This window comes from Schistosoma mansoni (assembly GCF_000237925.1).
Source record: "Schistosoma mansoni, WGS project CABG00000000 data, supercontig 0125, strain Puerto Rico, whole genome shotgun sequence".
NCBI lineage: Eukaryota > Metazoa > Platyhelminthes > Trematoda > Strigeidida > Schistosomatidae > Schistosoma > Schistosoma mansoni.
The window spans coordinates 507,779-532,401 of record NW_017386034.1 but is presented as its reverse complement, the minus strand read 5'-3'; the positions used below and the strand labels follow the sequence as shown (position 1 = coordinate 532,401).

The window sequence follows — 24,623 nt, the reverse complement described above, 5'->3', positions numbered from 1 at the left end:
TATCAATGTAAATTTGTCGCATACTTTTGTTATAATTGTCACTTTCTGTAGTAAATAAGTTCCAAAATTCATCACTGAAATGTGCGACATCCCATGCTACTAAACTTATCCATCAATTCGAGTTTGATATCACGTTTAAAGATAGGTAAAGTCATCATGTATAATAATTTAGTTTTCTAAGTACAGTAAGCGTGCATGTTATGGAAGAACATAAGTAATTAGACCACCTGTACTGGTTGGTAAATATCACTTATATCAAATAACATCAAAAATGACTGTTTCGTCTCCTCAAGATCAAACTGATGTAGCGACTGAAGCCGAGCTGATCAGACAGATACTTTGTAAGGATTAAAAATAGTAAAACAATCCTCTAACTATTCGCAAATTGATGGAAAGTGTGCTATGCTGAAATTTGATATAAAATTCATACATTACTTCTCAATTCTTATAACCAGTATATGCTGAAGCTCCAGTATAGAGAAAAACCAGACAATAGGAATGAAGTAGTATTTAAACTAAAATTTTTGTTCACAAAGGGATTCATTCATATGACTACAAACGACATTTTTGATGTTCTAGGAAGGCTGCCAAGATTAATAGCTTTTTATTTGTTGCACTAAGAAGAAGTGGACTCGTCGTACAGACAGTAGAATTTTTCATAAATGACGATTACTTTTAGCGTATACTGGATATCTTTGTTGCTCCAAAAATTTTGAGAAAACTTTTATTTCTAATAGTGGTGACAGTCGCTGGGGGTAAAATAGTCAAGCTGTTCATAATAATGGACAACACTTATCTTTCTATATCCATCTGGAAATATACTCATCTTGATTTTTTTAGGTATCTGAATCTATTTCTTCTGGTCCGGTGGGACGTTTCGAATGTAACTACTGCCATAAGAATTACTTCTCTGAATCCAATCTCCAACTTCATTTGGATGTTGCTCATCGTGGTAAGTAATATTTGTTCACGATTTCATTGTTTCGTTCTATTTATTAAGAGTATTAAGGTAGTCTCTACATAACTCATAAAAATGATTTCTAAATTTATAACTATTCTACGTCAATATATATGTGCTTGTTTCATTTTATTTATGGTATTTTGTTGAATACAAATCATTGTCTACTAAACAAATCACAATAATATAGATTTTCTTCATACGACTGATTGGTAATGCGAGTTCGTTAAAATCCTATTTTGAAAATGAAATTGAACTATTTTTCTGAAGGATAGTAAAAAGACAAACGAAAAGTAATGATTTCCAACTTCATTCCGAAAGCTGGGAATCGTGATATAACGTATTACGTGTTTTTGATATGGATCCATATTTACAAGTGATGTGATAGTTTGACTTTCGTACATTATAAAACACAACCAAAAGCTTACTAACATATATATCTGGCCAAAAAGATTTAAATTAACTTTCCAGTTATTCGTTGAGCGAGTAAATTAAGAAAGTACTTGTTCATTCATTTTATTCCATAAGGGCTTTTACTATCCTAGATATAAGTTACTGTTTGTGGAGAAAGTGTTTAACTATACTTTAATCATTGTCTTCAATGTTACTTAATGCTAACCTGTTGTCTTATTGCTGCCTATTCACTCTTCTTTCAGTTTCTGGTTATTTTATGTTTGTTCAATAATGTTTAAGTTTATGTTTGACAGTGACACTAAGCTATTCTGTTCATTTTCTGATTGTATAATAAATGACCACATTTGAGAGGTTATATGCTTTCGATAATAATAGTTTGCGTCATTAATACGGTCGATAACCGTAGTTTATATGTGTCCAACAGCTTTTGCGAACAAGGTAAATTGTATGAGGAATTAAGAAATGTTAACCAATTTTTATTTTTCCTTAATTCTATTTGTCCTGTCATTTTTACGTCTTTGTTTTCGTTGTTGAGCATGTGTTATGTGTGCTCACCCATCATCTACCTTAACATGAAATCCTGGGAGTTGTTGGAAGGTAGGATTTTCGAAAGCTAATAGCTATCAAATAAATATAGGGCATCATTCGATGAAGTTACTGACTGTTGTTTTTAGTCTTCTCAGTAAATAAGGACTGCCTGGTTGGGGGTCGTAACCGAAGGTTGGAGACATCGGATAATACGGCTTTAAATCGGCCTCATCAATATATGCATCTATCCTTTGTCTAATTTTAGATCCTGAGTTTCAATATTGTTTCATATACCTTATTCCATGAACTCATTCTTTCTCGAACGGTGTTTTCCATCTCTAATATTTTTTATTCGTCCACCATCATTGTATTCATTGTATTGATTTTAAGTCTGTGTTGATGTGTTGTGACAACTTGGGCCGATGGATATTTGCATCAGTTCCTACGTTGCCTATTACTGACTGATTATCGTGGATTGGGTTGTGTGTTCATATTGAGATTTTTTCGCTAACGATCATTTTATTGGCGGTGCTATTGAAGGAATGGTTCTTATGAAAAGAGGGATGGTTATATTGACTGCTTTTTAGTGGATTAAGAAACCTTTTTATTATTTTTTGAAGCTTGGAAGAAGTAAACAGATCTTGTAACTTAAATAAAGTCACAACCTCGTTTCTTTTATCTGAAATTTAGATGTAAAAGGATCCATCTAAAATTTTGTTCTCCAACAGAACCATACTATATGAAGTAAATTGCTTCGGTTCTGTTGAAACTTTAATCTCAAAAGACCATATGGAAGGTTTTGCATGTCACACTTTTCTAACATTTCCTATGCGAGGACTCCCACAATCAACTGATTAATTAATAACTGTTTATACCTAAAAATTTAACGTCATGCCTATTTTTTCCTTTTCAAATATCAGAAATCATTTTTTTGCTTTAGTATTGTAATTTACACGATTTTTGATAAGAAAGCACTTAAAGGTTTATTTGAACATAGTGGTTATTGGGTAGAACAACAGAGTAGCTGTTTTGGTGAACGTTATTCACTTACGTGTAGAAAACATCTGATTGGATAAACTTGATCCACAATAGCTGTTTTTTTAATTTTAGGGACGATGTATTGTTATTTTTTACTGTTATTGATGTCAGTAGTGTAACCTCGTTATCCAATCTGTTACCTAAAGTGATACGTCCTAAATTATTCTTGTTTAAGCTTTTCTATTTAATTTTCCCGTAACTAATATTTTTACAATGGTTTGTAATTGAAATGAAAATGTTTTTGAAATGTTTTATTTATCTATCACTGTCAATGCACTTTGGTAATACTATGCGTTCAATCGTCAATGGAAATAATATGTCAGAAAACTCAGTTGACAATTTCCTTTTAACAACCTTCTACTCGTTAATACCAAACTGTAATAAAAGTCAAATAAAATATCTCAATGTCCACACAACGGACTTGACCGGTTTATATTGGTTCCCAGTGAGAACCAGAATGCTTAACATTAGTTCTACTTTCCTATGAGTTTCTGTACTTTTCGCCATTTCGGTTCTCTCCATTGTTGTTAGATTTAAAGAGCCTATTCAAAACTCATTTGATGGCTCTTTGCTTACTGTGTCAGCTTATTCCTTCACATTATCTAGATTTCGAGAATACAAGTTATATCTTAATCATTTTTCTTATTCTCTTCTAACTTGATTGATAAATAAATCAATTCCAGTTGATATTGATCGTTTTGTCTAGTGTTGAAAAGGGTAATTCCCAATGCTTTCCAACCTCAGGAAACTTCAAACAACTAAGTGTATCCAACTAAGCTATTTTTAGGTATCATTACCAAGGTTTGACTTGATAATTTCGAGTAAATTGAGCATCGGGTAGATTGTTATGAATAAAATAGTATATTTGTAATATCCCGATGAGTAGAAAATTAGATTTTCTGACGTTTCTTGACTCAGCGTAAGCCACTTCTTCAGAGAATAAACAACCAGATCAAAATTAATCCAAGTTTAAATAGTACAAAGGAACATTACACGAATATTATGAGCGATCAATAAAAAAACAGGTCTGAAAAAGTCAGTGTCATGTCGTTTCAGTCAAGGTGATTTATAAGCTACATGTATGTAAATTTGTGTGGTGTGCACATAATATTTTTGCGCTGTTCCTTTGTACTATTTAAACTTGGATTAATTTTGATCTGGTTGTTTATTCTCTGAGTAAGTGGCTTACGCTGAGTCACAAAACGTCAGAAAACCTAATTTTCTACTTATTGGGATGTTACAAATATATTATTTTATCCAATTAAGCTATATTCGTTTTCCTAATTTTAAGGTCAAAATAAGATCATAGTCCACAGCAAAGCACATAAATATTATTATAATGGTATCACAGAACGTACATAAAAAATGATACACACGATTTCGCCGCATTGTTCTAGCTAATAGTTCATAATTTTATAAAATTATTTGTTTCAGTTCCTATAACGGTATACATTTTCATGTTATGTTTTACGTTCCTTGATCTATCGCCTTACTTTGATAATAGAGTGTCACTAGTAAATCAGATCATACTTCACCTTTCATATGTAAGTTTTTCCCCTTAGGGTGATGTTTTAACCATAACAAGCTAACAAGTTACAAATTATTGAGTTGTGCTGGGCTTCTCACCGTTTAGGGTCGCATGCTCAAATCTCCTGTGTATCTTCTGCTTCATGGTAGCGGTTAAATATTTTCTAATTTGGAAGTCGTATTTGACTTACGTTGTATTTGATAACAACTCATTTACTTTTTGAAAGTAAATATTATCGGACTGGTTTAAAATAGTTTAAGACGTGGTATGAAATATTCATATAACTATCAAAAACCTTGTATCGTGGTTTGTTCTGCATACACTATACTGTTTTAGTATAATTCATGACGACAGTCTTTTTTAATTTCAGTTAGTAAACAACTTCATGTATTAAGAATTTGTAGTTTCATTGGAATTTCCAAAAGTTTTCCAGACTCACCTCACGTGTCCGTACCAAATATTTAATGGCCAGAGTGACCAAAACAGTTTATTCACTTGAGTTTATGCGGCATAATTAAATGTTATTCACTTTCATAGCTTTTCAACGTTTTACACATGCTTTTTTTAAAGAATTGTTTTAAAAATATCCAGTTACTTCGTGCTGGGAGCTTATGCATTTCGTTGCAGTAAGGAATCCTTGTTTCTACTAGAAATACTCGCTCTGATACCAGTACATAATCATGTAACCCATTTCTTTTTACGCTGTAATACTCATTATTTTCCTGCACAGTAACAATAGCGATATATATATTTAAAGGAAACGATAACATTTTGGTGGGAATTTGAAGTTTTTAATAAGTTTTGCATATAAATTTGTGTTTATGTGATGTAAATAAGTATTAAGCTAAATTTAATCTATTGAGAAGTCGAATTGTTATTTTTACCTACAGCAGCTATGTCTAAAACAACTGGTATATTGACAATTTCAATCATATAGGGCTTTTAAAACTCTGTGAAAAACATGACATCTTTGGAAAATGTTATATTTTGTACTGCTTGATTTTCTGTGTCCATATTATGTGGATCAACAATTTTCTTCATGACCATGAAGTGATCGAAGCGGTTTATGCTTATGACACATGAATCGATAATAAACACGATTGTCTCTGAACAATACCCCATACCTCACACAGCCGCGAAAAAATCACTTGATAACGCTGAACTTGCGACAGTGAAGAATTAGTATTTAGCAATAATATTTGTGTATGTGCATTGTAAGCATAAGATTTCAGTAAGAAAATAAGTAAATGGTGTAGACTGATTGGCCCAACAATAGAGTGATTTATCTAATAAGAATATTCTGATCAGGATCGTGAACTAGAGTCTGTTTCGAACATAATTCCGAAGATTGTAATAATGTGGGTTTAAATTTTTGCTTTGAAGCTATTAACATCTATTATGTATTTTCACTCTGTTATAATCTGCGTCACATTCTAGATGTAATAATCAGTGACTGTCAGAGTCAGGTCACTCGAATTTCTTCTGAATTTAAACCATACCACTCATTCCAGCTGAGTGTAATCACAATAGAAAGGGAAAGAACAGAAAAATTCACTAACTAAAACCGTTTTTACTGACATCCAGCGAATAACAAAAGCTGGAGATAAAAGACACATCATCTTTGATAAGGAGTTCAAAATTATTCCTGATGTCGGTGTGAAAAATCAAGTTAGTAAAGCAAGTCATCAATAAATTCCCAAAGTGGAGGATCTAAGGACATAAGGAACATTTTTGTTAACTTGGCTATAATTAATTCACGAAGCATATTATTATTATTATTGTCTGGGTCTCCATTCGTCATTAACGGTAACTGTCGAATCTAAATTGGTCTTAAAATCAGTAAATTTCATCAGCTTTCGTTGACTGATCTTCGAAGGATACTGGTCAAATCGATATAATTTATTAATGGGAGTATGTAAATCAAAACTGTTCTGCCCAACGTGGTCTTGAATAATAATGAATATAATTCATAAAGAAATGAACAATTCTACGTAACTAATCCGAATTCTAATTTTATTTGATTGATACTCAGTATATATACCTGACTGCAACTGGAAGAATAAAACCCTTAGTCAAGTAGGATGAGATTTATATTTGGTTGAATGTATGTTAAATGGATGTTCTCTCTTCGAGGTTTCAGAGTTTTTAGCTGTACTCACTGACTTATTCTCAATGTTAAAGCTTAGCATAGGTCGGTCGGTCAGTCAAACACGTAGAATCTGATACGTATATACATTGGTTCGAATTGCCACACTCCGTTAGCACAACGAGATGAAATACTTAGGCCAAATCCTAGAATAGTAAAGGTAGTAACAGTATTAGAGGTAATAAGAAAGAGTAGGGATCGAAGACACGATTCAAGAAAATATAAATTAGTGAAATAAAAGATAATAATTATGTAGAATTCAGAATCTTAGAATCCGGCGATAGACAAACGTCAAACAACCCATGTATTTACACAGCAGTAGCAAGGCTATCTTAATAGGCTATAAATAAGTTGGGGATTTCTAAAGAGTATTGATTTGTCAGCTAGTTTATTTTTATTTTACGAGTTCTACATAACAACGGCCCCAATTACAAGCTATCTTTCAACACACCGTTTTGTTATTATATTCTTTACAGATGAAAGGTAACAGTAAAGTCAATTTGTAATCAATTGCAAATTTTTATTTGTATCTTCTATTTTACTGAATGTCCTTTTCAAAAAATCTATACTAACAATACCTTGATTTTAAGAAAAACAAGCATAACACAGGCAGTATTCAATCTAAACGCTTCACTTTTCAAGGATGTAAGGACTAAGCTTTAACACCCCATGCCAAGACAGGATGCATATGCTCCATTGCAAATGATTTTGAATTGCGTCATTTAAAAACAGTTCCTCTTTTCTTATCGATATTTTTCAATAATCCCCAACTTATTTATAGTCTATTAAAACAACCTTACTACTACTATGTAAACATGTGGGTTTAACGTTTGCAGATGTTTCATTTCTCCACTTTTTAAGCGTAGGAAAATGAGTTTCAAAGATTATTTTTATTGAGTTTTATTTATGATTATAATATGAGGCAATATTGAATTATAACTCCTAACATACAAATAGATAGTCAATGTATGACTGTAGGCATATCAAATCTGGATTTATTTTAATTCTAGTTTTTTTTTCATTAATGATATCTATCTATAATGATTCGTGCATGGTAACATACTGTCCTTTAGATTTACACTTTACATTGACCTCGATTTAATTGGCTATTTCAAAACTGATCAGCTGTAAATCTGAGCTAAAATCATTTAGTTGTGCTACTTTTCTCATCAAATCATGTTGCCTACATTGTGTGCTATTTTAAAAAAAAATTTCGTTAACTGCATTCATCTATTTCTTCTCTAAATTTTCGAATACAAATTTTTATAAGCCAATCAAATAAATTTTCGACATCGATCTTTTTTGTGTGAATGTTTTTTTTCATATCTTTCTATGGTATTTTATACTACTCTTTTCTTTCTTAAATTCTCCAATAAGCCTTAGTCTCTATTCATCTCTTTTTTTTGTCTGTCTGCCTGCCTGTCTGTATGTCTAATCATAAATTGCACTTAAGAACAATGAAGGTGATCATATTTATCTTTATTGATTTTATCGACTTTTTTCTTTTGGAATTTTGTTAGGGTTGTTTTTATCATTATTATTATTATTATTATTATTATTATCGGCATCATGTTCACTTTTGTTTATGTAGTTAATCTTGAAATTTCATCCATCGTCCTTAAGGTGTTTAACTGCTTGCATTTTTATATGTGCAATGTTACCACTGTTTCCGTTGATTTATAGAAAAATTTAGCACGACAAAAAATAAGATTTGTAATTCACTGGTATTCATCTCCGACTGTTGGCCACGGGTTCCTGCGTATTGCGTTTATTTCAGTCTTGAAATTCGAATGTGCCTGTTATTTTTTCTACATTAGTTGTATACTTGTTATTAATCTTAGGAGAAATAAGTTTATAATTCTATGGCTTGTTTAATTAGTGGATACTAAGTCATACTTTTTTCATTGGAGCGAAGACTTAGTGGGGAAGCATCAGATTTTCAACTACTAGGTCTTAGGTTTGAGTTCTGCTTTATCTATTTTCGCCTAAACGATCGAATAATATCACTGGTCCGAGTTGTATGTGTTTAAGTGTAACTGACAAAAAAATTTCTAATCTGTTTCATTTTTATTAACGCATACTAGTGTCGTGTATCTGAAAAGATCAGCATTACTCACTGTTTGGATTAAGAGATACTCATGCAGAAGACTAAAATTGTATTAAACATGCAGCCTTCATTCATTGTAAGCCTGATTTATTATTCTAAGCATTTTGTTTTCGGTGCCTAGATTTATCCTTAGAAATCTTTTGTTTCAGAGTTATTTTTATCCCTATTCGTTAGATATGATTCTGAATAATGTATAAGTTGATATGGAAATAAAATAAATAAAAATAGTCTGTGTGCAAATAGACACTTCGATTTCCATATCTGAACATTTGAAGACTAATTAGCTTCTCATTATTGCATCACCTTTTTGATGATTGATAATTAACATCGATTCTGTATTATAGATATAAAAGAATCAGTTATTATATCAGGAAATCTCATGCATATGGATACCTGATTTATAACTTTCATCACATAAAACTTGCTTTTCTAAATTAAAACACTTCTTCTGACGAGAATTTATTCTGAAATATACTTCTTATTGTATATATACATACATTTCAGGTTTACGTCGTTTTCAGTGTAACTTTTGCGGCAAAACTTATGCTAAAGGTTTCCTTCTAAAAGCTCATGTGAAAAGTGTTCATGAAAGTGAGTTAATTATTTTCCCACATTTAGGTGATTTCTCTGTCCTTTACTAATATATGACATTACTTTTCAAAATTTCCCTTATCTTTTTTAAATAAAATGTCTTAATCTTGTCACTGTAAAGAATAAATTAGTTTCTTTAAACAAGTCTGGAAAACTTCGTTGTATAATAGCAATCATTTGTAGACTTTATGTCTATATCGTGTGGTTTATAAATCATGATTTCATTGTAATTTATCAGCCTAGGGATTACAATAACTTGCGATCTTGTCCATTTTATCGAATTTCATTTCTTACACATTACTCGTAGCTCAGACAATTAATAAATATACCAATATTCCTAAACAGTGAATCAAAATATTTCTTAATCTTGTGGTATGTTGTAAGGTAACCCAGCAGATTGTTTGTTATTGCTTTCTTTGTATGAGTAGTTTTCACTCTCACTATTTGCTTATCCACTGCTTAAGTCTAGTCAACTGTTTTCAGCATGATCTTACAGAACTACTCTTGTCGTGTCCACTGTAAAATATTGATTTGACCTGTCCATGAACTGTATTGTTCCATTGGTTCTTAAGTTACAAATATTCATTTAATGATAGGAAACTAGCACAAATATGATTTTGCAAGCAAATTGCATAATACCGTTTATCTAAAATGATATGTATGTGTATTACACTTAACACGGTTTCTTATTAATAGACAAATAAATCTAACTAAGGAATTTTGTTTACAAAGAATTTGTAACCACCTGTTAGAAAAATCAACTGGTCAATTTCATTTGTTGACTAATCAACGGCACTAAATACTACTTTAGAGATTCATCATCATTTTCTACGTGTATCAGAAGAAATCTCTACCATGCTCATTAATGGTAAACCTTTTCTAAATCAGACTTCACTAAAGCATATTTACGGGTAGAAGTGTCATAAAAAAACCACGGGCTCCGTATCACCATTATTCACAAGGGACTATTCCAATATGGGGCATACCAAAGGATTACATTAAACTTGTATAGGCTCTACTCGTATATTACTGTCACAGAAAGTTTTTTAGAGTTGGTGGTTTTACTTGTTGATCTGGAATACTCAAATAACAGTACTGTTTAATGAAGTTGCTGACAAAACCCAGAGTCTTTTAATCGCAATAAGCAACAATACTAGCAAATTAAGGATGCAAAATGTTACTTCAGTACTTTCTTAGTTCATCGCCTGAATTAATAACAGGGAATGGAGTAATTGAACGCATCGATCACTTCAATTGTCTTGGGAGTCTGATCAATCTTGATATTTTGGTTTCTGACGAAATCTCGGCACGGATTCAGAGGCCTCGATTGGCTTTTGCCAACTTGCACCACTTGTGGTGTAGGCGAGATATCCACCTCCCAACTAATGGACGAGTTTACTGCTCAGTAATTCCCCCTGTCCCACCTTATGAATGGAAAACATGGTCATTTAGAGTTAAAGGATATTCGTAGTATACTGGTGTTTGATCATAAGTGTCTTCAAAGCATTGCTTGTGTATTTTGGGACCACGAAATAAGCAATGTTTGGGTTAGGAATAGTGTACTAGGTAACGCTGGAAGTCTTTTGATGCGGTAGTAAATCCAGATCAACTGAAGTGTTTGGGACATGCGTTACATATGCCAAACCACCACCTAACTCGACGGGTGATGTTTCCTGGTGTAGAAGTAGGCTGAAGGGAAGTTGGCAATTTCACTTTGCCATATAGATGAATGTAGACTACCTGATTGGGGTCGGCGTGATCATCGTAACGAGTTGCTAGTGACTTTGAACTATGTGGCTCAAAATCGTTTGCAACGGTTCAGGTGCATCCGTTCCTTGTCTCCCATGAGATGCTGGATTCCTCATAACTTTTTATATTTTATTCCATTAATTCATATTTTCTTAAATCGTATCTTCGACGCCTAATCATTTTTGTCACTTTTGATTCTGTTACTGCCTGTACTATTCTGAGATTTGGCCTGACAATTTCATCTTTCTTTGTTAATGGCGTATGACAACTTGAATCGATGTACATACGTGTCAGGTTCTGCGTTGCTTATGATTGACTAACTGGCCATCAGAATTAAACCATGCTCTTCAACAACTGTTAGAAAACTACTCATTTTCAAACTATCTTTGATGCACAACGAATGATCATCTCCATCAACTCTCTGGCAAAGGCTTTACTGCTATGATCTCACATTGCATGTCTTCCGTTGACTATCTACTACCGAGATAGCTACGGAGAAATAAAAAAGAGGTACTAACTCTAGCGTTTGCAATAAATAGCTTCATAAAATGGTATGTGCTAGACACTTCTGCTTAGTGACAGATTACAATCCTACGCTAACTATCATGGGCTCCAAGATAGGAATCCTAGTTTATTCAACAAGGCGATTACCTTCCTATTAAATTCCGTCCTTGAGATTCACTACCGACATATCCAGTATTTCAATCAAGTGGATGCGGTGTCACGCATGCCTCATGAACACGGGCGGTTGTGAGTAGAAATGGTTGTCATATAGTTCATTTAATTAAGAAATCTAAATTTCCTTAATAGACACTGTTCGAGCCACACTAGCAAATGTTACAGATATCAAAATGAGCCAAGACATGATTAGCGATTGCAAAGATTAATCAAATATGTTAACCACTTATGGTCATCAGAACTACTTAAAGGCTAATTATCCAACTATTATCAACTAAGAGACGGTTCTTTTGTCATAGACTTAATGCCTGTAGTCTTCGAGTCGTGTAGTAAATTTATCCTTTCGTTCTTCTGTACATTAATTCATTCTGGACATCCTGGGACTGGGGGGGGGACGAAAAGTAATAGCAGGAAGTTATGTAAACTGGCTGAGGGTAGACTGGAAAGTCACGAATGTAGTTGGAAATTGCTGTGGATATCACTAAGCTGCTAATCATACTGAATTACACCTCTACTATTCTGAAAGTAACCAAGCAAGCCGTGGTAACGCATTTGTAGAAACTTCGCGCCCTAGTTACCAGCATCATGTATATGATCGTAGTTTATAGAAGTGAAATTGGCATGAAGTAATCCTAATGACTTGTGATATAAATTCTCCCACTGCTCATAATGTCGACAGGATCTTCAGCCATCATGACACTCCGAACATAGTCATTTCGGATAATGCTTCACTGTTTGCCAACCCCCTATTAATGAGATTCTGTAAAATATGCAATTTCGTGTCCAATACATCGACGCACAAGCACAACTACTACAATTACCCCTGGGTATACTTCATATCTTCTAAATAGAGATAAATAACTCAATGACCAACAAAGTGCCTACGTCTAAGGAAATCCTTTTCACGACGAAGATGGACAGATGGTAATAGACAGCCAATTATACCTCTGCAGCTTAATCCGCGCAAATCGTGATATGGTTAACTTCAGAGGCAAAATCGTTTGGAAGTGGATTATTTTTAAAAAGTTCGATTGACCAACCAATAAAGGATTTTTCAGTAGTAATTGCACATGTAGTCTAAAATCCGGCTGCCTAAACGTACAACCTGAATGGTCAATTACCCAGGACATTCTAAAAATGTTTAAATATTGATGTATTTCCTAATTTCTAATCTTCGGTTTAAGCAAGGGATAAACCTTTGTCTTAATTGCTGAGATCTGACTCAAGAGTCGTCGGGAAGGGAACATGAGAAAGTTCAATCGAGAGGTTGTATGATAATTTCACATATTTATGGTTATATCTACGGTAGCCGTTTTCATTAGTTGGTTTGCGTCATGTAGTCAGGCTGAATTCTACACAATTTGACACCTGCTTTTGTTTTTTTCTATACTTTCCCTTCTCCTTTTTAAAATCATATTTTACACTCCGCAGAGTTTTCTGAAAGTTTTTTATAGATAAAATTTGTAGGCTAAGTATTTTCTATTTCTCTAATCCTTATCTTTAGCATTTTAAAAATATAAGTCCACAAATATAATAAATAATTGCTCATCTTTTGAGTTTCATCAAAACTACCACTTATCGAATGAATGGAAGTTTTTGAATAATCTCAAAATTGTTATAGCAGTATTAGCGTATTAACCACACAAAAACCAACTTCCTTACAGTTTATTAATTAGTGAAATTCCTAAAATGTACAAGTTTATTTTCAAATAAGTTTTAATTTATCATATAGCGAATTTGTTAGCTGAGAGTATCTGCAATGGTTTCAATCTTCACTGAATGTATTCTATCCATTTTTTGTTTATTTAGTAGGTGAGTGCTAAATCCTAGAGTGCAACTTTCATGAAAGATCTTATTTCAAGCGATTCAAGTTGTTGAATATTTCAAAGTAGCACAGCCTAAAATCCAGGATGAAAGACATATATATGGTAAAAGTTAGGGCTTAAAATGAAGTTTCTGTTGAGAATCGCACTAATATGCAACACTCACTAAATGGATGGGAAAATAGCTGCAAGTACTAAATACAATACGGTAAACATTGAAAACGTGGAAAACTTCAGTCAGTTTGTTCCATAAATTTGTTTAAATCGTCAAAGTAGAATAGTAACGTGTATCTCTTAAGTTTTCTTATAAATACTATCATTCTAAGTTCAAGCTTTATATTAGTACGTAGTAAATGACTAATCGAGTAGTAGTTTCGTATTTTTAGGTCTTCATTGTTGTTTCTATGCAGTGTCGCACCTGAGAGGATTCTTTTGATATAGACAGACGTAAACCTGTTCCATTCATAGAATGAGATGTTCCATAATTGGTAGAGTTCACAAGATTTAAACGCTTTAATTTTCCCAAATTTTTGTATGGAAGTTACGCTTGTTGTAGTTATTCGCTGTTAATAATACTGATAGGCGTGTAGATAGATTATTAATGTAAGATTTTAGCTTCTTTATATAAGGTTGTATTTTGGTTTCTACCCAGCTATTTTAAACCGAGCTTGTAGGGCGATGTGCAAACAGTTACTGAGGTGGTAAATATTTGGCATAGTTACACATCAAACTACGCAAATATTAGTGGTTGGAATTATGCTAAATTTTATTCGAGCTACTGTTTTATCCTCTTATCAGTCTTCAGAGCGATTACCTCTTTATTAATCTCTTGGCAACAATCATCTAATAAGCATTGTTCTTGTGATTTTACTTTTTCAGAGACTTGAGTGTTTACTTTGGTGGTCTTTACTCTCAACTTTAAGTTATCTGATTATGTGTTTAGTTCTGTTTTGCTGATCCACTCAATTCCTCAAATACTGATATGACTGAGATTATTGGACTAATATCTTTCTAATTTAGTACATTTACCCCAGCGTCTTCCCTTACTTCATAGCAAAACAATACTCCATTTACTTCAGTGTTCATGTCCTTATCTTTCTACTCATATTCGATAGACGTTTTCCCTAACGTAATACTCATTTTCTGAACCGAGTCATAAATCTAATAATGCCTTTTATCTTTTAGATTTTCGATTAGTTCAAAGTTTCTCAACCACCAACTTTTAGTTTTAAGTCTAATTTTTTTTAATGATTTTCTACTTTGTTAGATATTCGTGATGTGACATGCACTATATGTCAAAAGGCTTTTTCTAAGCGGTCTGTGATGCGCAGGCATATGAAATCAGTTCATGCAGGTGAGTTAAAAATATCTCCTTCATGTATATTAGTTTAACTTTGGTCTTAGTCATATAGGTAGATTATTCAAAGTCTATACGAAATGGAAATGAAGTTGATGCGTTTGACGACGATTTTAAGCAGTTTTCCTACCTAATAATGAACTACAATAATAGGATAATTAATCTGATTGTATTTATAATTCAGCCTACTCCGTATAGTACGTAATTATTTAATTGATTGATTGTAGTCAAGTTAACTGTTTATTTCCTAATGTTTCTCAAAGTATTTCTCACTTCAGTAGTTTATGATAATAGCTCAAAAAAGCCATTTACCAGCAAAAGTCAAGAAATTATTAGCGTTTTTTTTATTTGGTCAAAATTTATTTATTTCCAAATGATAAGACCATTAAGTTTATAGATCCTTCTTTAACTTGTTTTAAGATTTATTTGCATACTTTTATATTTTTCTTAAATAGAGAAAAAAGATTTCCATTGTAATCTATGTCAAAAACAGTTTACAGAAAAAAAGAATCTTCAGATGCATATAAATGCATTGCATAAAGGTAGGTTTTAAAAACTTTTACTTTTAAATGTTTCAGCACTATATTTTGTCAGTGGTTGTCCATTTTCTTTAGAAAAAAACATCAAATTCAGTTTATTCTTCCCAAGTCTTACTATGGAAAATCTTAAATAAAAATTAGTACTACCCTCATCTTTTGCACCTTGTCAAGTTTCTTATCTTTTTACCACTCTTTTCTATGTATTTACTTGTGAATATCAGTTTCTTGGAATTGTGTTGAAGAAATCTGACTAACATGTTACATTTGCTGCCTTTAGACTGGTAAGCGTTACTGTCGGATTTTTATCTTGGAGGGACTAGAGCTTTACATTTCAGTTGACTTGTAATCATCTCTAATATAGTTTGAAGTACGTAGTACATTGCGGCATTACATTTTATTTTACTGAACGAATGTAAAGGATTCCACTGAAATTATAATACAATCTAAATTAGTCCATCACTGAAAACCTGGAAGCACTTGGTGCCTGGTATAAGACTCCTCAGCATTGCATATCCACAATCCCCACGCGGGATTCGAACCCCAGGACCTTTGGTCTCGCTGTGGGGCGGAATCCAACCGCATTAATTTCTAACTTCAATCGATCCACTATGTTGGGTGACCATCTTTCATTGTTTTCGGTGAGTAACTGCCTCATGCCAGACATGGATGTAGATATTTAGAGGAAATTATTTAGGAATCCCAATGTCCTTTCAACGTAAATCACTTTCAGTACAAGTTGAGGTTTTTAAGGGGAAACTTTCTTATTGACTTTTTTGAATATGTTACGATCTAATAGAGTTCACAATACTGTTAGATTTTTTCGACAAGTTTTGCAATACGATAATACAGCTGAGTTACTAAACATTGAGGTCTTCACTACATTATGAAATGTAAACTCTTTTTTATCATCAAAATCTGCTTTACTGTCATGATGGCGTTGTTTTTATTTGTTAGGTCTACGACCCCATCAATGTGATGATTGTCTTAAAGAGTTTGCTCGGAAGTGCGATTTGTTAAGACATTCAAATTCAGTTCATCGTGGTAAGTTAGCTACTGCAAATTTCATTTGCATTCTGCAACAGTTTTGCTATAACGTTTATTATTATAACCTTTCAGATAAAGCTTATTACGACTGTCAGTATGATGATTTATGAGACTTGATTTTACCATAACATGGACTACCGAAATTTATTATTACTCTTCTGACATCTTACAGATTACAGAGGCCTTTAATCATAATGGTGTACCACTCTGTGAACCAGCGTACTGACCATAATCAAAATGAATATTTTTTATATTTGATATTTTATCTAGAGATACCGACAGATACAGGAGTTAACAGGATGACTATGGAATAAAGGCATCAGATTCAGGGTTCAGGTTTAAAAACAGATGATTAAATGTTATTGTTATTTCAAATATACTGAATTAATTAAGTCACATTCTGCACCTTTTATGTATTCGGTCTTTTGGGTTCTTATATTTATAACATTCACTACAGTGTGGAAAGTACCTAAATAATAAGTGTCAAAACAAAACGTGTGCTTATTCAGTTCACTTTTTGACGTTGTACTTGTACACGTATTTATCAGTTGTTTGCAAATTATTCTTAAATGATTGTGTCAAGATTGGTAATGAGGCACTTTGTCAAGTTGCATCTAACGTATCAGAGTGGAAAAATTGATGCTAAAGCAAATTTATTAGTATCATTCCCATAAATAAACCTCTTATAGCGATACCACTGTCTTCTCATCAGTGATACTATGACTAGTTAAGCTGTGGACATCGTTAGCTATATGCCTGCCCATTTTTAATCAACATCGTTATCAAATGTTTATTTGTACGATACGATTTTTATCATTAGTTTCTTTTCTTTGTATATCATTGAATTTTATCTATTTGTATGCCATAGATTCCAAACCTTACATGTGCCCATTATGTAATAAAGGGTTTCCACAGAAATGGTATTTTGAGCGTCATGTGGCTTCTGTCCATAAAAGTAAGTGTAACTTAATGTATATAGTTAACTCGAGTGCATTACATTCAATCGCATGTATTTCGTAATTATTTTTCGGTGTTAAGCTGGTGATATGCTTGATGCTATTACGAGTTCACCTTATTCGGTAAACAGAACGAAGGTCAAAGACACAGTGACACGATAGGTGTTATAATTGTTTTGCTACTAAACGACCCAGCTATTCCTATTGCTTAGTATTCTTATACAATGACACTCGACAAGACCTCGAATCAGAACACGTTGAACAGGAACGAAAATGTATTCAAAATAACAAGGGTAGATGAACAACAATCAATGGTTAGAAAAACGTCCATATATTTAAAGTATATGCATAAGAAGCCTCTAGATGTTTCTCCAATAATTTGTCAGAGCTGATTGGTTCAGAATTAGCCAATCAGCGTGCGCCATCTCGATCATGCACATAATGTGCCATAATCCGGTTTATTTCCCGCTAACAATAGGCTATTCCAATTCGTTGTCCCCGGCCCTGCTAACCAGATCAAGAAGTCTTGATGAAGCTCAAAGAATGTATTCTACAAGCACCCAGAACATACGAGGTCACTAAGAACACAAATCAAGCTTATTTATATAATGATAGAAACGTCCTTGGGAGAGCCACAAAATAGCGTACTAAAATAATCCATCAACCAGTGGCAGTCAAGGAATTCCGAGTGGGAAATGTGAGCTGTAGGTCAACTAAGCGGGTCTTGACGCGAGAACATTAAATTCAAATTTTCAGAATAAAATTACAAAATTAGGACCTTTTCCAAATGAGTTCTGGGGATCTAAGGTCCTCAACAGCTGGTTATACGACAAAATTTTCTGTCTACCAATTTTATCAGTTGGATGTTAAGTATTCTCCAGAATATCCTGTTATTCATCCACACATTTTCTGAAATGTCAGTAATAAATAAATTTCAGTGATTAATTGATACTTGTCAGTTTATTTTGTAATAAATAGCTCTAACAACGTTGGCAACAACTGCTTATGTTAAAGTGGTTACTCGTAATGTGTTTTATGCCCAGACGTTTTACAATGAGTAAATCTAAGGTTTCCTGATTTTATTCATCTAAATGTGGAAATAGTTATTCATGATAGTCCATTTCTGAACGACAATTTATTGTTGTGGAAATAGTGGATACATTGACCTTTATTTCAGTACATCGTTCTTTTCATCCTTACACGTCATCGATCTACCATCCGAATTCGATGTGATTTGTTTTTTCTTTATTTAGAGACGTTTTGTATAATGTACTTAACATGGAACCTACGTAAGCATTATATGTGGTTAATCTACTTTAGGCTTTTGAATGTCATTAGACTATTTACATCGAAATGAGAAATTTGAGAAGTATTACAACGTTTCTAATTTTCTTTGGAAATATTCTCTCATCAGTTATTATTTGTAATCAATGGCTTTTACTTCTCAATCATTTATCTTTAAATTATATAGTTTGATACAACTCTGTGAATAGTTCTCCATTCGTAAATCATCTAGTCATATATATTATAAATAAAATCCTAGTCCATAGAGGTTGTTATTGTTTTGTTTCGTTTTCCTTAAATAACTTTAAATTTTTATTTATTCGTCATTTCAACTGTTATTATAGAGACTCCTTTTCCAATATCTTTTATGGTGCCACGACAACAAACCCAACAACAACAACAACACCAAACTTTACAAACTCAACAAGAACAACAACAAATACAAGAAATGTTACAACAACAACAGCAGCAGCAACAAGAACAACATCAACAACAACAGCAGCAGCATCAATTAATTCATCATCAGCAGGAACAACAACAACAGCTGACAGTTCTTCAAACTCAACCTCATTCTCAACAAGTCAACTTACGTAAGTTTGGCCATTAGCATATATTAACTGGTTAAGTTAATGATTACATTGAATTTCATGTGTTTGGTATTGTTTTTTTTATACGAATAACTTGTTTCCAATTATTTACAGATTTGAAAAGCCTCGATTTAATAATTGAATTGTACTTATATATCTTAAGTCAAGAACTAGAAAATCAACGTTCATTTCCATACAACTTTTTGTATTGGTTTTATGGATAATTAGTTGAACTATTTAAGTCACTGATCACTTAGTTGTCTTTTCGTATTATTACAAAATTTTTGTATTCAATTTTTATTTAATCGTCAGTGTAAAGTATGTTAATACAGAAGAATCTTTGATGCTGTCTCATTCAAGTCAAGAAAAGAAGAAGAAAATAATACAACTAAACATTTCTACTTATTGATGTGTTCAGCAATAATTTTGAATTATTAGTTTTCTATGTATACTGTAAGGTAATTTGACAGGATCATTACTATTACTTCTATATTATTTGAGTGTATAAAATATTGGTTCGTATAATTAGGAGATTTAGTTCAACAAATGGAATATTTGATTTCAAATTCAAAAAAATTACTTGTACTGTTGTCATATGTTAAATTATCCTGAAAAATCTTATTTTTTTATTCATAAATTTATGTTTTAGTTATTTATATCGCTTAAAATAAAAAAGATAATTAGTTCATTATTATTTTGATTTTAGCTATGGGCACTATAATTGCTACACCTGGCTCTGTTCAAAATGCAATGCCTTCTGGTACACAGGTAATGATGGTTGCTCCTGGAGTAAATATGCCTATGCCAGCATTTTTCTTTCAACCACAACAAGCTGCTCCATTCGCAAATACTATTACTATGAATCCACATACAGCAGTTCTCCCGACAAGTACTAATTCACTATTTCGTTCCAATTGTGCTACAACCTCAGCAACATTCATCACCTCTCCTTTTGGTGTTAGTCATTTACCTGTGAAACCGATAACCTTTAATTCAACACAAATAGCTGTTACTGGTAATTTTTGTTTTGCCCATAAATTTCATTTATCTTACATATTTATGTTTTAATAAAACGATTCAGTCCTTTTTCATAACTTTATAAAAGTTTTTATTAAATTTAATGAATGATAAAAACCAATGTTCTCATTTCAGTGATAATTCACTACGATAATGAATCGACTAATAATATGTTAGCTTACACCCGTCGAGCACAGTATAATTATGCAGAGTTTGCTGAATAAGATTTTTGTACTGCAGTTTCAAGTGAATTCAGAATTATTCGTTTAATCTTCTCAAAGATTTGCTATGGGGATAATTTATTGTCCTAAAATTTTTTTTGTCATTTTATCCATATTCGATTATTTTTTCAGTAAATATAAAAAACGTTTGATTAACCAATGTATATCTGTATATATATTAGGTAGTATGATGATCATACAACTTAGTAATATTCTCAACATATTCTAGTCATTAACTTACTATCTAGATTATTTAAAATCATATTCACTACGGAGTTTTATTCTGTTGCATACAGCTCCTTCAACTCCGTCGCCTTCTAGACCATCAAAAGAATATCAATGTGCAACTTGCTCCAAAGTGTATCCTCGACGTCAAAGTTTACAAGCTCATATAATACAAGTACATACAGGTGAGTAGTTGTTGTAAAGTGAACTTGAATTACCGTCTTTATTCCCTCGTTGTAAGGTGTTTTTCATGTTTATCACACTGTTTCTTGTCACAAATAATTGTATCGTTCAAAATAATGTCATCCCTTGATCGTAAACTTTATTGCACCTTAGAATTATTAAACTACTAATATGTTTACATACAGTTATTTTATTTATTACTTTAAAAAGAACTATTTTGATGAGTTCTACACAAGCCAATAGAGCACGATTTTTACATGGTAATGTAGTCATTTGATCAGTTATTTATTGGTTTGAATCTCACAGTTTGATGTTTTAATTCAGTTTACATGGTTACGTAGAATAGATATGGTCCACAGCTTAGTACGCCGAGTTATAAGTTAATTATATTCTTAAAAATCCTAATTATTTACCCCAAGCTTTTTAAAGCTAGTCCAAATTGCCATTTTCTGTTCATTATAAGATCCATCTGTACAACAAGTGATTGCGTTAGGCTAAAATTTACTTCTACTCTCTCGTAGATTAATGATCATAGTATATATTGTAATCTTTCTGTACCTCGTCTGTATATTATCACAACGAACTAATACAAAGTACACTTTTAATCGATCTTTGCATTTTTTTTGTACATAGCATAAATAATGAAATATTAAAATAAGTCGGATTACTGATCCCATTATGGTTTAGCATAAACGTACTCAAAATGTACTTGAATTGACAGATCGGAAATCTGTTTACTACTAATCAGTGGAATCTTTCTTAGATGTTTCTAAAATACGGTGTGAATTGACGACCTCTACATCAAAAATCCTTGTAAGCGACAACTTAAAAAAAAACACAGATATATTCACTCAAACCAAAACTTGCAACATGCCAATTTATTGCACAAGATAAAATTCAAGTAGTAATATAAGCTTCGTTAAAATAAAATAAATAATCATGTAACAGAGTACTAAGGTATTTAGAAAGACAAGCCGAGCAAACAAATAAATATGAAATTCAACGAAATATCTTTATTTTCCATTTCTGTCTTGTCATGTTTAAAAGAATGACAGGTTTTTTTGTCAAACGGCTTTCTCTATTGTTGTTGTTAAAATGGTAATATTAATGGTAACATTGTCATTTGCAATTTTAGATAAAAAACCATATGAATGTAATGTATGTCATAAGGGTTTTGTTCGTCGTTGGGACTTTTATCGTCATGTGAACTCTGTTCATCATGGTAAGTTCAGTTGTTTGTTACTGTATTTTTTGATATATATATATATTCAAATGACGATAAAATTCTGATCAAAATAACACAGATAATATACAAGTATATCGATAAAGATAATGCTATGTTTGCGTGCAGTAAAATCTGTATTGTGTTCATCGTCCTAGTTACTACTGGGTGTTGTTATTTTCCTGAAGGTTGTCTTGTACATGGTTAAGTTAATTCCTTCATCGGTAGGTCAAATATTTTAGTTGTTATATGCTCTGTTCCAATTTTCCTTTGTCATATTTTGTTTATACTTAGTTATCATCATAAGTGTCTAGAAATTTTTCAACAGCTCTGAGTTCATTAACTAAAGTCTGAAACAATATCACATTAGAAAGCATTCTTTTTTTATTCTTTGCTATGAAGTACTAAAATGTCTGTGCTTGATCTAGTGACTTTAATATCTTTATGTATACAAATATCATAATCTACTTTCGTACTATGCTTTTGTTAGCGTGATATAGATAGGATTAAAGCATGCCCTGTGCAGGATTGTATTGGAGCACACTGATTGGCCATTTCCTAGCCAATCAGCACTGGCGGATACTTGGAGAAGACTCCAGAATCTTGTGTAAAACCATAAATATACTAACCTTTTTCTTATTGTGATTCCTACTTTCATTCAATCTTGTTTATTTAGAACATAATTACGTTCCTGTTCTTGTTCGGGGACTCGTCGATTGAAGCAAAGTGTCCAATGAATACTGATCAATAATCGTAGCTAGGTTGTAACAACAGAGAACATAGCAGCTTTTGTTCTTTTTCATAATTGATATAGACAATTGGTTGAACTAAAGACAGCTTCGTTGCGTGTCATCTTTACAGCTTCTAAGGTGTTAATACACTTTCACATTATAGTTATCATAATAGTAACCAGAAAAACAACTGCACAAAAATCTAAGCAAATAAAATCATTAGTAATTTCTAAACAAACTGAACACTTCTATTAGATGTAACTCAAACTACTGGGTTTTTTCTAAATATCCTCCGGTACATTTAACATTTTTATTTGGTCGTATTTGTTTCCGCACTAATCTTCTATTATGATTTATTTCTTCAAGATAATGCAACAACTGCTATTGGCAATGATAAATTAGAAGAATATGTAGCATGGATGCGTGGACGTCGATCGTCGTTGGATATCAGCTGGGAATGTTTAAATGCTGTTCGACCTGATTTAACAAGAGTAAAAATAGAAGGACAACCGCAAACTTCACAAATGACACCGAAAGCAGAACAAATGAATCATTATCTAATAGGATCAGATGTTACAGCTGTTGATACATCAGATATAAATAATTTATGATAACATATAAACAAATAATATCAATACTGTTACTTTCTGTATATAATTATGTAAATGAATTAATTCTTTTATTCATTAGTTTGTCGATAAAATCGATACAATAATGTGGTTGATTTTTTCTTCTTTTTTTCATTAGGCTAATCTTTGTTTATCAAGAGTCGTCTACTGTTTGGTTTCCTTTTTTTTCCTTAGGTGCAATAGCCCTACTGTGATCATGCATTGTTCCATAATATTCATCAAGTGAATATTCTCGTTCGTATCCCTAAAAATTTTGCATATTTAAGCAAATTTGCGTTAATTCTTATTGTTATTATTACTATTATTATTGCTTAACATTGTTTTGTTAAGCGTTTAACATTAAATTAGCAGCAGTATTACAGACTACTCTTTATTCAAACCAAATAACAATCTTTATCTCACTGAAATTTTCCAAAGGTTTTCATATTGCTAGTATTACTGCTAATGAGCATTATTTTACAATCATGTAGTTATGATAATTCATTGTTCTTTTTTTTCGTCTCATCATGTTCATCACTACAAGTTAAATTTCTTTTTGTTATGTATCAATAAATAGTTCGTATTGTAACTATTATTTCCTATGCTCCCTTCTCCTGAAAAAAATATTTTACCTCATACTACCTGCGATCTAATTAAATTTTTATCCGACTTTTTTCATATTATATATATATATATATATTCACTGCTTTGCTTCAGCATCATTAATTGCTGGAGCAGCTGAATAATATTTTGTGAGTGTAAAATTTGATTAGTGCCCAAATTTGCATGGATTATCTACATTTTTTCTTATCACAACAGGAGTAATATCGGTGAAAGTATAATTTACTGACGGCCTTGAGTTTATCCGTCATGATTAAAATAATGCCTCATGTATTTTGCGCCGAGTTTAAAGTGCACTGATAGATAAAGTGTCTGACATAATCAACCAAGTGAAAATTGGCAGTATTTGGTTCTTAAAATGTTTGAAATCAATGAAAATATCTACGATCTAACCAAAAAGTGAATTTTAGATGGTGCTTAGGCTAAATTACATAACATACCTGCTCCTAAGGCGGATTTGTATCAAAG

At 32.2% G+C, this 24,623-nt stretch overlaps 1 protein-coding gene across 1 annotated transcript in view; it reads left to right on the top strand.

The window, feature by feature from the left end:
• Nucleotides 1-24,121, top strand: part of Smp_139600 (zinc finger protein, putative) — a 29,001-nt gene extending 4,880 nt beyond the window's left edge. The window contains exons 3-13 of the mRNA XM_018790359.1: nt 841-952; nt 9,224-9,310; nt 14,828-14,914; nt 15,373-15,459; nt 16,411-16,497; nt 17,369-17,455; nt 19,085-19,330; nt 20,034-20,342; nt 20,862-20,975; nt 22,109-22,195; nt 23,293-24,121. Coding sequence (XP_018646366.1) covers nt 841-952; nt 9,224-9,310; nt 14,828-14,914; nt 15,373-15,459; nt 16,411-16,497; nt 17,369-17,455; nt 19,085-19,330; nt 20,034-20,342; nt 20,862-20,975; nt 22,109-22,195; nt 23,293-23,537 — 1,548 coding nt within the window. The 3' untranslated portion in view covers nt 23,538-24,121. The remainder of the gene's footprint in view (nt 1-840; nt 953-9,223; nt 9,311-14,827; nt 14,915-15,372; nt 15,460-16,410; nt 16,498-17,368; nt 17,456-19,084; nt 19,331-20,033; nt 20,343-20,861; nt 20,976-22,108; nt 22,196-23,292) is intronic.
• Nucleotides 24,122-24,623: the final 502 nt, after the last annotated feature.